At 37.6% G+C, this 15,113-nt stretch overlaps 1 protein-coding gene across 1 annotated transcript; it reads right to left on the bottom strand.

The window, feature by feature from the left end:
* Window positions 1-683: 683 nt before the first annotated feature.
* On the bottom strand, window positions 684-9,689 carry LOC149131362 (uncharacterized). The gene is made up of 2 exons (XM_089340470.1): window positions 6,225-9,689; window positions 684-4,120 (listed from the first exon to the last, which is right to left on the bottom strand). Exon 2 carries the CDS (start codon window positions 2,026-2,028, stop codon window positions 1,204-1,206), a length of 825 nt encoding a protein of 274 aa, XP_089196596.1. The 5' UTR covers window positions 2,029-4,120; window positions 6,225-9,689; the 3' UTR covers window positions 684-1,203.
* Window positions 9,690-15,113: the final 5,424 nt, after the last annotated feature.

The following is a 15,113-nucleotide window of genomic DNA, read 5'->3' as shown; positions in this document are numbered from 1 at the left end:
ATGTGCTCAATTAGAAAGACATGTTCTTCGGATGTTAAAACCATATTGGGGTCAAAATATGATTAGAAAAGTGCACAATGACTTTCCAAACACCCTGTATAACATTCTTGGCAGCTAATTAAACTAATATATATATATGTATGTGTGTGTGTGTGTGTGTGAATGTGCATATATATATATATATATATATATATATATATGCGAGTAAAAATAAATACAAAAAAGGTGGATTTTTCTGTATGATTGTGTATAGAGGAATATATTTTGCTTAAAAGAGTTCCAACACTGTCTGTTTTTTATGTTTTATTTATATTCCTGCAGAACTAATGTGGGGTATAGAATATGGAATATACAATATATAATATAATATACAATATATAATATAAAATAAAATAAAAATGGATGGCACCATGAAATAAAGTATTGAATGTAGATGAAATATTGAGTGTTCAATATAAAGGATCAAATATATAAATATATAAATATAAATATATATATATAAAGGAGACTCGAGTTTCAGGGCTATTTCCCTTCGTCATGGCCGGTATGACAGTCTTTAACAGACTGTAATAAGTTGGCTGGTTTTCTGTCTTTTATACCAATTCCTTTGGATGGCAGCAGTAGGTGTCTGGCTATTTTTAGAATTGATGTTAAATCTATTTTTAGACATGATGATATTTTAATTTATTGTTTTGTGTGGGTTGTAGGGATAAGATTTTTAAATGGCAGTAGGTGTTTGGCTGTTCTTAGAAATGATGCCAAATCTATTTATAGAAATGATGATATCTTAGAGATTTTTTGTGTTTTGGTTACAAGGATAAGATTTTTAAACCCCAAGTAAGATGGATTTAATCATTGTTTGTTAAGAGTGGGTTTGAATTTCTTAATAAAGTCCTTTTCTTTGCATTTTCTTTCAATTTCATTCCGGTTGTAAAGTTTATGGAATGGAAATATAATAAAAGTTTGATGACCACATGTTGCTAGATGGTTACTCAGTGGTATTTGGCGGACTTCTGGGTTTTTAATCTGTTGTCGATGTACCCGTGAGCGTTCCGATAGTGCATTACCTGTCTGGCCAACGTACAATTCTTCACAATTAGGGCATTTGATGCAGTAGATTAGATTTCTACTTTTGCAGTTCATGTTCGCATTGGTGAATATTTTCCCTGTTTTTGTGTTCATATATGGGCCGGTATGGATTGATCAGCATGTGCCGCATCGGCTATCATTGCATTTGGATACAGTGAATGTTTGATTTTTGTTGCTGAGGTCAAACCTTGCCTTTGTTAATAGTTTTTTCAAGTTTTTAGGTTGTCTCTTACTGAGAGTTATATTTTGATCTGTAATGATATTTCTCAATTCCTTACTTTGTGCAAGGATCGGTAAGTTCGCTTTGGCGATATTAAAGATGTTCTGGTGGCATGGATTTTGTGTCACTATAAATGGAATGATCTTTTCCTGTTTGTCTTTTCTTTGCGGTGTCCTCAGTTGTTGTATGGGTATTTTCGAAGCCCGCTGAATACCATTTTCTATGAGTCGTGATGGGTATTTTTGCTTCACCAGAAATTCTTTCAGTTCCATCAGGCGTTGATTTCTGGTCTCTATATCCTCTACAATAGTACATATTCTCCTGGCTAGGCAGTATGGTATGTTGCGTTTTGTATGGGGTGGATGGCACGATTTAAAGTTCAAGTATTGGTGTGTGTCTGTGTGTTTGTAATATATATCTGTGGTAATGGCAGTGTTCTTTTTAATTACCATTATATCTAGAAATGGTAATTTGCTACTGTTCATCTCCAGTGTGAATTGGATGGATGGGTGTAGGTTGTTCAGGAGGCTGTTAAATTCCTCCACAATGCTTTGAGGTTTGGTCCAGATTATGAAGCAATCGTCCAGGTATCTCTTCCATGCTTTTTCTATAAGCTTCCTAAATTCGGTGTTATATCTCTCCTCTATTTCCTGGTAGAGTTTTTGTTCCAAGTAACCCATCACCGAATTCGCATAAACGGGGGCAAACCTCGTCCCCATAGCCGTGCCTTTAATTTGGATATAGTTCTTACCATTGAAGAAGAATGTATTATTTTCCAGGATAAGTCTCACTGATTCTAGTATAAATGTCACCGTGTACCTGTTGGGAATTGCTTCTCTGTGTTTGTTTACCCAATATTCAACCGCCTTTATTCCTAAATCATGTGGGATATTTGTGTATAGGCTTACTACATCGAAGCTCAGTAGGATTGAATTTGTTTCAGTGGTTTTGGGAAGATGGGATAAAAAGTCATGACAAACTTCTTTCAGTCTCCATCTTCTAAATCTATTCAAAGGCGTTAGTTTGCCACAGTAGAAGGCACTTGTCCAAAGTTCCACACAGAGGGACAGAACCCAAATTCATGTTGAGAAGCAAATATATACACACACATTCACACAGTCATGGCCTGTTTCTCAGAGCTGGCTGATCTCATACCACTTCCAGGCAATCCTGAATCACAATTCTGATTCATGTCACCCATTACATGCACCACCACCACCACCACCACCACCACTCTAGTCCCCCCCCTCCACAGTATTTGGCTCTTTGGATTAATAGCATCAATCACACCAGTGGAGGGCCAGCAAAGGCCCTTTTTCCAGACCCAGTAGTTTTTTTTTTGTTTTAGTTACTAACACCATTTTGGTTCAATGCTATACTGTACAACAGAATATCTCTAGACTTTGATAAATTATTTAAGCCTTGATTAATAGAAGGAATCATTGTGAACAGTTAAAAACCCCAACAGAGAATTGAAACCTGTCCAGCTGATCTCCCTCCCTCCCTCTATCTCTCTCTCTCTCTCTCTCTCTCTCTGAATCTTTTGTACAAAGTGTTTCCATAACAGTGTTAAGACACCAATAACTCATGAATGAAACTCCTTGCTAAAACTATTATATCCACCAATCAGTTGGATTGACTTAATCCCTTGGCAAAGCAATGTCTTTGGGGTCAGTTAAAGAGAGGATTCAGTTGCTGTTTAAATTCCAACACAGGTTTGAAATTAGTCCATTAATCCCTATTTTCTGTCCACAGAAATATTGTATATAAAAACAAGGTGTTAACATATGACTCAAGATTGTTGACTAAAATTTACAAAGATATCCTGTGGGGTACAGTGTAGTCTTTTTATTATAAGTTTATGTTGCAAGTGGCTGTTAACTGTTTTGTGCTAGTTTCACTTGTTGGTTGAAAGCACTCAACTTAAGCTGTTATTGTCATCAAGAAAGAGCATGGACAGTTAGGTTCTGTTGAATGGAGTGATGTGAAGGTTGTAGACATTTGCCAAAAGAGGCCTTCCTGTGATGTGTTCCCATATAAAAGACTAAATACAATTGAGAGTGTGTGAACAAAATACTGAGTTCTTCAAACGATCGACAATAATATTTCTATCATAGGTACAAACCCTCACATTTTAGGGGAGGTGGTGAGGTGTAACCAGTTGAATTTACCCCAGTATTTAACTCGTTTTATCTATTTTCCTCTCCAACTCTCAGAAAGATGCAAGACCAAAGCTGACCTTGGCAGGAATCAAAAACCAGAATGTACAGACGTGACTCTGAGACGGAGACAGATGTAAATATTCTACAAAATATTTCTGCAATGTTAACTTATTTATTCATTTGTTCAAGAAAGATTTTTGACAAATTGATCAGAGTCCTATTAACGTCACACAAATCAATCTTTCACTTTATTGGGAATAAAACAATTTTAAAACTTTTCCTTCTTTAATGTTTTTTTCTTCTTTTGTTAAATTTATTTTTATTGTTGATGAAGAAAAGTAGATTGAGATTATCGATAGAGTGGTGAACAGAAAAGCTTCCAATATTTAATTCCAGCGGCCCAGTAGCCATAAGAGAAATGGTTGTGCTCAACATAGAGAAAGAGAAAAGTAGGTTGGAAATTCTCTCAGTTGTAATCAATCTGAATTATAAGTAGACAAGAAGTATTTGGGGAAAAGAAAGAGGCTGAGAGCAAAGATTTTGTAAGCAGGAGGAGCTGGCAGTCAGAGCACAAAATACATTGCAATGCTTGGAACTAGTTGATGGCTTCTACCTTAGGTGAGCTAATCCATGGATAGATCGATATGAGCTGCAAAAGTATTGTCGCCAGACAAGAAACAAGGTGAGAAAAGTTCAACAAGCTGACAAGAGGATTGTTTCAAGTGAAGAGAAAATGATATGATGCTTATGTTAGAGAAACAGGGACATTATATGCCAAAGAAGGAAGCCAGCTTGCGTAATGTTAAAAGAATGAAGCAGAGAAGCCGAGTAACAAAAAAAAAAACAACAAAAAAATGAATAGGAAGAATTAGATGTAGTAAGGGAGATAACTGTGACGAGTGAAGAAATGAGAAGACATCTTTATGAAAGGAAATTGTGGAAGAGGAAGATGTGGTCACAGAAGAGATAAATGAGACTCCTGACGGTTTGCTGTGCTTAAAAAGACACGTCAAGCTAAGTAAAAGCGTGGTTGCTCTTACATACAGGCTCGTCCCCTGCAAGGGCCACCAGGCTTTTACTTAGCTGCGCTTCCCTAATCGTAGGTGCTGGTGTCATGTAAAAAGCACCCATACCACTATCCAGTCCACCCTGTAAAGTGGTTGGTGTTAGGAAGGGGGCATCCGGCCGTAGAAACCATACCAAAACAGGCATGGAGCTTGAACAGGTCTTCAGCTGGACAGCTTCTGTCAAATCGTCCAACCCATGCTAGCATAGAAAATGGACTTTAAATGATGATGATGGCATGCAAAACTACATAAATAGATTCATATTAATACAGAATACACATACACACGAAAATAACTCTATACACTTGTAGAAATAGACAAGTATGTTAAACAGCGTGCAAAACAAAATGAATATGAAACACAAAAATAATAAATATTTTAGCTTTCAACACCTGACATGAAGCCACCCACCTCTACTTCCCCCTCTTAAATACTAGAGTTAGTAGCAGAAGCTTTTTCTCTTTCCCCGTCATGCAAGTTACCTGTCAATCTCAATAGGGACGGTGACATGAAAAAAAAAAACCCAGTCAGTACACTCTGTAAACTGGTGGATGTTAGAAAGGGCATCCAGCCGCAGAAACCAAAGCAAATCTTAAACTGGAGCTCGATGCGGCCTTGCAACTTGCCAGATACTGTCAAACTGTTCAACCCATGGAAAATAGACGACATTTGGGGCAGAACTTCCCTCTCCCCACTCACTTTCCCTTTCAAGTGAAATTTGGAAAAGTTGATGAAGTCTTGGCCAAAGAGGAAAGTATCTGTCTTCAGCCCTTTCAACCGCTTTCGCTAAGGCTACCACCAGGCAAAGAAAAACAGCCTGCTCTTCCCGACCAAAGGAAGGCGGCGGGACTATCCTCCTCACAATGGACTCAACAGATAGCTGGGTATGTCCTTCACGCGACAGCAGGTGTTTCACATAAACTTATAACTCAGAAATACTCGGGCACTGGAAGTAAAATTGAATCAAATGAACGTTTATATTCATGTCTTCCACTCAGCCAATTTGCAGTTATCTGACTCTTTGAACGTCTCGAAATACTTTATCTTGGATCATTTCGATAGAATTCGAATTCAGAATTAAACACTGATTTCTTAAATAGGCACCAATGGAAAATAGTTTGTCCGCCGTTCTAAGGGTTCTTCTTGATGATTCATCGAGCAGTATTAAAGAAATTCCAGTCTAAAACTACATTATTTAAATGTCCTGTTTTTAAGGCGGCGATTTAAGGGAGATGTGGCTGATATTTCTAGCAGGTGGAAGGCGGCGAAACGGCAGAATCGTTATCGCGCTGGGCAAAAAAAAATGCTTAGAGACATTTCGTCCATCCTTACGTTCGGAGTTAAAATTCCGCCGAGGTGGACTTTGCCGTTCATGCTTTCCGAATTGATAAAATGGTTAATATAAAGACGGACTCCCGTTAACGAAAACAAACGAAACAAAAAAAGCCTGTTAGGTGTTTATAAACTGTGTAGAAAATGAAAAGAAAAAATTTGCACAAACGAACGGGGTGGGGGAGGAACTTTCGGAAAATTCACAAGATGCCTGACTCTCGGAGCCTTTAGAGAGGGACCCCACTCAGTTGCAAGTTTGAACGAGGTCTTCGGTATGACGAAAACTTTCACCCGTTCTAGTCTCGAAAGCTCTACAAAAAATGTCGTAAAAAAAGGAAAAATAATGATTCTTACTTTCAGCTCGCCAAACAAACTTCAACAGAGAGGGGAATTGTTCTCTACTCCGGTTGTTGCACGAACCTTGTACGCTTTCAGGTCTTCAACGTCCGGCCAGAACCTGTTGAAATCCTTTCATACGTTCATCCACCCTGAACATCCGACAAGACGTCATTTAAATAAGCCGCCAATTAAGGCGACGTCATTGCTTCCTTCTGACGTCACAAGCCATTCTAAACCGGCGCTTTTTCTTTATTTCTAAACAACGAGGAAGAAGAGTTACACCGAATGTTTAGCTGCAGACGATGTGACCTCTCTCTCTCTCTCTCCTGAATAAGCTACCTATTTTATTTTTTGAGCATCAATACCACAAAATCTAATTTTTTTTTACTCACAGTGAACTAAATTGTTATATTAAACGAGATAGTAGCTACTATTTCTAGCAGGTTAAGTAACCATGCGAACAAAATCCCTCTTATACTCATTTAATCAGGGGTTTTTTTCTAATAAAATTTCGTTGTCCATTTTATAAGATTTACTACTTTTCTAATATTAAGTTGCTGCAACTTTTATTTGGACAGGGAGGTTGAGTAAGGGGAGATTACTCTATTGCTTCTCACCTGTAATTAATTAACATTAGTAACAGGTGTCTCACTATTATTAAATTTCATTCTTTTTCCTCATTTTGTTCTTACAAAGATTTTCCATGGATAATGAAGAAGACTTTGACATAATTCGTTGTTTCCAACACTGTTCGAATAAAACAAATATATTTTATTGTCGTCAATTACCAACAACATGTCCACTCTGTAGCGGTGATGTTATCAACAGCGACAGTCTTCTACCTCCCTATCGTATCGAATCCCCTTTTATAGATGCTGTCCGTTTGCCTTTTGCTGTCGTCGTTAAACCTACCCAGGGTACATTTCTTCAGTAAGAAACTTTAGAAATAACAGCCAAATCTTTGAGTCACTCCCCACCCTCTTAATTTAAAAAAAGGTCCATGGTATACATACAAAAGATGGAATGGTCAAAGCAGGAAAGCCTTTGATTATAGGTCTGCTCTGTCCTGGGGCTAAACAACAACAACAGTAACAACAACAACAACCAACATCAGAAGCATTTATTTAATAATCGAATCAATTAACAACTGTTAATGAGATGTACCAGACTTTAATTAGTGGAAACAAAAACAATGGTGTTATTATTAAAGGAACAATTATTATTATTATTATTGTTGTTGTTGTTTACATTTTTCATCATCATCATCGTTGTTGTTGTTGTTGTGTGAGACAATTGTTAATATTTTACCTTAATGCAGAGGCCGACATTTTTGCTTTAACTCGATTTGTTGAGTATTGGGAAAAAAACATCCACTGACTGTACACCCACCACAACCACCACCACCACCACCACCACAGACGTGTGTGTGTGTGTAGTCAAGAAGTTTCGAAATTACACAGCTTTAGGTTCAATCTTGCTACGAAGCACTTTAGTCAAATGCATTCTACTCTTGCCTCAGCTTCACCAATGCATTGTCAGTGGAATTGGTCAGACAGAAACTGCTAAAACCTTTACACACACACACACACACACATGTTGACTAGTCTAAAACCCGTATTGTTTCTGCTGGTTAAAAATGGATAGATAAAATAAAGACTAAACTGAAATAATATTGGGGTTGGTACACTCCCCCTAAACCCCTTGAAGGCTGTGTCTTAGTAAAATTCTACACTAACCCCTACTTTTAACCCCTTCAAAAAGATTCCAATTATTAATAAATGTGTTTTTGTTTTGTTTTTTCCACACATTGATAATATAAGTATTTCGTTAAAAATGCAGGACTTTGATATCAGGTCAAATGGTTGTTGTGAGAGATGAAGATGAGAAAGTGTTGAAAACGGCAGAATCAGTATTTAGCTCTAAGTGTCAAGAATGCTAAGTTCAATCCAACCAAGGTCAACTTTGCTTTTCTTCTGTCCAAGTTACAAGGACTGATTCGTAAAACAGATTCCTGTAAGAGCCAGGAGAGATGTTTTGGTGCTGCTTGTTTGGCATTGCTGATCCGACACTAACTTCTTTAACATCAGGCATATTCTCTCTCTCTCCCCCCCCACCCCATGTGTCAGCATAATTTCTCTGTGTGTTCGGTGGAAGGCAACGTATTCATATGTCAATCAGGTGTAATTGATTTATTGTAATGTTTTCCTTTCTGCATGTTGTTTGCCTCCAGTGCCAAAACAGTGGTGTCCAGTCCAGCCATGCCAAATGACCAGTGGTCAAACAAGACTGCTGCCCAACTGCTTCATTCCAACCTCCTAACACTTGAGGGAAAACAATAATACTGAATGTAAAGTTATGAGGAAGCAAGCCCCTTGCCTTCAGTGCTGCCATGTTAGCATGAACGACCAAGCACAGCAAATGAGCTGAGTGCAAAAACTGATAAAGAGAGATGTATATCAAGGATGGAAGATGATAGCTGGGTTGGAAAAAAAGGGGGGGGGGGGTCAAGTGGCAGTAATTATTGTCTCAAGACCCAGGGCTCAGAGGGCCACTGACCTTGTTTTTAGGGTTTATAAGTGACAAAAATACCAACATTCCTTCTCCTGAACAGGAGGCAAATCCATTGGTAGGTTTCTCCTTTACAGCCGAGTGGACTGGGACAGTGAAGTGTTTTGCCCAGTCCAGGAATTGAAACCCATAATCTTGCAGTCTTGAGGAGTGCAACACCACCCAAACGACTAAGCCACAGAACTTCACAAATTAGAAGGAAGACAAGAAGAATTGATCTGAGGATAGTACTGCACCTCACAAAGGAACTCAATAAGGGGCAGCAGGATGGGAGAGGAAATGTGCAAACAATGCCAGCAATAAAAAGCAATAATGATGATGATGATGATGATGATGAGTTGACATTATCTTTCCAATAAGTTTCTGTCAATAGCTGTGTGGTTAAGAAGCTTGTTTTGTCCCCATATGGTTTTGGGTTCAGCCCCACCAGACATCACATTAGGCAGCTGTCTTCTCCTTTAGCCCTGGGCCAACCAATGGCTTTACTTAACAACTGGTGTTGGTCTGTCTATATCCACATAACTTAGCAGTCTGGCAAAAGAGAACAATAGAATAAGTACCAGTGTCGATTTCTTCAACGAAACCCTTCAAGATGGTGCTCCAGCATGGCCACAAACCAATGACTGAAGAAACAAGCAGAAGATAATTAGAAACAGTCTTTAGAACAAATTTAGCAAAGTTGCAGACAGCTCAATAGCCAACAGATAAGTCTATCTTGGAAGGTAGGGGAATGTTAGTGCTGAATTGAATGCCTTGTGATATTTAATTACATTCCTGTCCACCTCGGACAATAATTCATGTACCAGTAATTAACTGGTGCTGGTTCGATTCCAAACACTTCTCTCCACCCAAAATTGTTTTTCCTCTGCAGTCAATAAACTAAAGAATGAGTCAAGTGATCAGACAACATTTTACATTTACAAAAGCTATTTTCATATACAGGCCATTTCAGAAAGTCACTGCACTACAAACAACATTGGAAGTGATGTCCTTTAGCATCAGTACAGGCCCACCTTCCATCTTAGAAAAAGTATTGTCGCTTTTAGTTCTTGTATTGTCAATATTTTGTATGGGAAGCGTTTTAATTTCTTTCTGATGGCCTTATAGCAGTCGCTAACTTTTGTAATGGCTTTGATGGACTCTGCTGCATATTGTCAGAAATATCAAACAATTTCTCCTTGGATATCTTTTGATGGTCTTCCACAGTGTTGGGCACTTGCCTCTGATCCTATTTCTCAGAATTTAGCAATAAAGTTATGAACAGCATTGCAATGAGGAACAAGTGTTTTCTGAGAATTTATCAGCAAAACGCTGTCGTACCAAATCTGTGTATCTAACACCTTCTTGAAAAATGTGCTCAATTAGAAAGACATGTTCTTCGGATGTTAAAACCATATTGGGGTCAAAATATGATTAGAAAAGTGCACAATGACTTTCCAAACACCCTGTATAACATTCTTGGCAGCTAATTAAACTAATATATATATATGTATGTGTGTGTGTGTGTGTGTGAATGTGCATATATATATATATATATATATATATATATATATATATATATATGCGAGTAAAAATAAATACAAAAAAGGTGGATTTTTCTGTATGATTGTGTATAGAGGAATATATTTTGCTTAAAAGAGTTCCAACACTGTCTGTTTTTTATGTTTTATTTATATTCCTGCAGAACTAATGTGGGGTATAGAATATGGAATATACAATATATAATATAATATACAATATATAATATAAAATAAAATAAAAATGGATGGCACCATGAAATAAAGTATTGAATGTAGATGAAATATTGAGTGTTCAATATAAAGGATCAAATATATAAATATATAAATATAAATATATATATATAAAGGAGACTCGAGTTTCAGGGCTATTTCCCTTCGTCATGGCCGGTATGACAGTCTTTAACAGACTGTAATAAGTTGGCTGGTTTTCTGTCTTTTATACCAATTCCTTTGGATGGCAGCAGTAGGTGTCTGGCTATTTTTAGAATTGATGTTAAATCTATTTTTAGACATGATGATATTTTAATTTATTGTTTTGTGTGGGTTGTAGGGATAAGATTTTTAAATGGCAGTAGGTGTTTGGCTGTTCTTAGAAATGATGCCAAATCTATTTATAGAAATGATGATATCTTAGAGATTTTTTGTGTTTTGGTTACAAGGATAAGATTTTTAAACCCCAAGTAAGATGGATTTAATCATTGTTTGTTAAGAGTGGGTTTGAATTTCTTAATAAAGTCCTTTTCTTTGCATTTTCTTTCAATTTCATTCCGGTTGTAAAGTTTATGGAATGGAAATATAATAAAAGTTTGATGACCACATGTTGCTAGATGGTTACTCAGTGGTATTTGGCGGACTTCTGGGTTTTTAATCTGTTGTCGATGTACCCGTGAGCGTTCCGATAGTGCATTACCTGTCTGGCCAACGTACAATTCTTCACAATTAGGGCATTTGATGCAGTAGATTAGATTTCTACTTTTGCAGTTCATGTTCGCATTGGTGAATATTTTCCCTGTTTTTGTGTTCATATATGGGCCGGTATGGATTGATCAGCATGTGCCGCATCGGCTATCATTGCATTTGGATACAGTGAATGTTTGATTTTTGTTGCTGAGGTCAAACCTTGCCTTTGTTAATAGTTTTTTCAAGTTTTTAGGTTGTCTCTTACTGAGAGTTATATTTTGATCTGTAATGATATTTCTCAATTCCTTACTTTGTGCAAGGATCGGTAAGTTCGCTTTGGCGATATTAAAGATGTTCTGGTGGCATGGATTTTGTGTCACTATAAATGGAATGATCTTTTCCTGTTTGTCTTTTCTTTGCGGTGTCCTCAGTTGTTGTATGGGTATTTTCGAAGCCCGCTGAATACCATTTTCTATGAGTCGTGATGGGTATTTTTGCTTCACCAGAAATTCTTTCAGTTCCATCAGGCGTTGATTTCTGGTCTCTATATCCTCTACAATAGTACATATTCTCCTGGCTAGGCAGTATGGTATGTTGCGTTTTGTATGGGGTGGATGGCACGATTTAAAGTTCAAGTATTGGTGTGTGTCTGTGTGTTTGTAATATATATCTGTGGTAATGGCAGTGTTCTTTTTAATTACCATTATATCTAGAAATGGTAATTTGCTACTGTTCATCTCCAGTGTGAATTGGATGGATGGGTGTAGGTTGTTCAGGAGGCTGTTAAATTCCTCCACAATGCTTTGAGGTTTGGTCCAGATTATGAAGCAATCGTCCAGGTATCTCTTCCATGCTTTTTCTATAAGCTTCCTAAATTCGGTGTTATATCTCTCCTCTATTTCCTGGTAGAGTTTTTGTTCCAAGTAACCCATCACCGAATTCGCATAAACGGGGGCAAACCTCGTCCCCATAGCCGTGCCTTTAATTTGGATATAGTTCTTACCATTGAAGAAGAATGTATTATTTTCCAGGATAAGTCTCACTGATTCTAGTATAAATGTCACTGTGTACCTGTTGGGAATTGCTTCTCTGTGTTTGTTTACCCAATATTCAACCGCCTTTATTCCTAAATCATGTGGGATATTTGTGTATAGGCTTACTACATCGAAGCTCAGTAGGATTGAATTTGTTTCAGTGGTTTTGGGAAGATGGGATAAAAAGTCATGACAAACTTCTTTCAGTCTCCATCTTCTAAATCTATTCAAAGGCGTTAGTTTGCCACAGTAGAAGGCACTTGTCCAAAGTTCCACACAGAGGGACAGAACCCAAATTCATGTTGAGAAGCAAATATATACACACACATTCACACAGTCATGGCCTGTTTCTCAGAGCTGGCTGATCTCATACCACTTCCAGGCAATCCTGAATCACAATTCTGATTCATGTCACCCATTACATGCACCACCACCACCACCACCACCACCACCACTCTAGTCCCCCCCCTCCACAGTATTTGGCTCTTTGGATTAATAGCATCAATCACACCAGTGGAGGGCCAGCAAAGGCCCTTTTTCCAGACCCAGTAGTTTTTTTTTTGTTTTAGTTACTAACACCATTTTGGTTCAATGCTATACTGTACAACAGAATATCTCTAGACTTTGATAAATTATTTAAGCCTTGATTAATAGAAGGAATCATTGTGAACAGTTAAAAACCCCAACAGAGAATTGAAACCTGTCCAGCTGATCTCCCTCCCTCCCTCTATCTCTCTCTCTCTCTCTCTCTCTCTCTGAATCTTTTGTACAAAGTGTTTCCATAACAGTGTTAAGACACCAATAACTCATGAATGAAACTCCTTGCTAAAACTATTATATCCACCAATCAGTTGGATTGACTTAATCCCTTGGCAAAGCAATGTCTTTGGGGTCAGTTAAAGAGAGGATTCAGTTGCTGTTTAAATTCCAACACAGGTTTGAAATTAGTCCATTAATCCCTATTTTCTGTCCACAGAAATATTGTATATAAAAACAAGGTGTTAACATATGACTCAAGATTGTTGACTAAAATTTACAAAGATATCCTGTGGGGTACAGTGTAGTCTTTTTATTATAAGTTTATGTTGCAAGTGGCTGTTAACTGTTTTGTGCTAGTTTCACTTGTTGGTTGAAAGCACTCAACTTAAGCTGTTATTGTCATCAAGAAAGAGCATGGACAGTTAGGTTCTGTTGAATGGAGTGATGTGAAGGTTGTAGACATTTGCCAAAAGAGGCCTTCCTGTGATGTGTTCCCATATAAAAGACTAAATACAATTGAGAGTGTGTGAACAAAATACTGAGTTCTTCAAACGATCGACAATAATATTTCTATCATAGGTACAAACCCTCACATTTTAGGGGAGGTGGTGAGGTGTAACCAGTTGAATTTACCCCAGTATTTAACTCGTTTTATCTATTTTCCTCTCCAACTCTCAGAAAGATGCAAGACCAAAGCTGACCTTGGCAGGAATCAAAAACCAGAATGTACAGACGTGACTCTGAGACGGAGACAGATGTAAATATTCTACAAAATATTTCTGCAATGTTAACTTATTTATTCATTTGTTCAAGAAAGATTTTTGACAAATTGATCAGAGTCCTATTAACGTCACACAAATCAATCTTTCACTTTATTGGGAATAAAACAATTTTAAAACTTTTCCTTCTTTAATGTTTTTTTCTTCTTTTGTTAAATTTATTTTTATTGTTGATGAAGAAAAGTAGATTGAGATTATCGATAGAGTGGTGAACAGAAAAGCTTCCAATATTTAATTCCAGCGGCCCAGTAGCCATAAGAGAAATGGTTGTGCTCAACATAGAGAAAGAGAAAAGTAGGTTGGAAATTCTCTCAGTTGTAATCAATCTGAATTATAAGTAGACAAGAAGTATTTGGGGAAAAGAAAGAGGCTGAGAGCAAAGATTTTGTAAGCAGGAGGAGCTGGCAGTCAGAGCACAAAATACATTGCAATGCTTGGAACTAGTTGATGGCTTCTACCTTAGGTGAGCTAATCCATGGATAGATCGATATGAGCTGCAAAAGTATTGTCGCCAGACAAGAAACAAGGTGAGAAAAGTTCAACAAGCTGACAAGAGGATTGTTTCAAGTGAAGAGAAAATGATATGATGCTTATGTTAGAGAAACAGGGACATTATATGCCAAAGAAGGAAGCCAGCTTGCGTAATGTTAAAAGAATGAAGCAGAGAAGCCGAGTAACAAAAAAAAAAACAACAAAAAAATGAATAGGAAGAATTAGATGTAGTAAGGGAGATAACTGTGACGAGTGAAGAAATGAGAAGACATCTTTATGAAAGGAAATTGTGGAAGAGGAAGATGTGGTCACAGAAGAGATAAATGAGACTCCTGACGGTTTGCTGTGCTTAAAAAGACACGTCAAGCTAAGTAAAAGCGTGGTTGCTCTTACATACAGGCTCGTCCCCTGCAAGGGCCACCAGGCTTTTACTTAGCTGCGCTTCCCTAATCGTAGGTGCTGGTGTCATGTAAAAAGCACCCATACCACTATCCAGTCCACCCTGTAAAGTGGTTGGTGTTAGGAAGGGGGCATCCGGCCGTAGAAACCATACCAAAACAGGCATGGAGCTTGAACAGGTCTTCAGCTGGACAGCTTCTGTCAAATCGTCCAACCCATGCTAGCATAGAAAATGGACTTTAAATGATGATGATGGCATGCAAAACTACATAAATAGATTCATATTAATACAGAATACACATACACACGAAAATAACTCTATACACTTGTAGAAATAGACAAGTATGTTAAACAGCGTGCAAAACAAAATGAATATGAAACACAAAAATAATAAATATTTTAGCTTTCAACACCTGACATGAAGCCACCCACCTCTACTTCCCCCTCTTAAAT

This window comes from Octopus bimaculoides, chromosome 23 (genome assembly GCF_046866305.1).
Source record: "Octopus bimaculoides isolate indiv1 chromosome 23, ASM4686630v1, whole genome shotgun sequence".
Lineage (NCBI taxonomy): Eukaryota > Metazoa > Mollusca > Cephalopoda > Octopoda > Octopodidae > Octopus > Octopus bimaculoides.
Note: the sequence above shows the minus strand (reverse complement) of the source record. Positions and strands in the feature narration are given on the sequence as shown.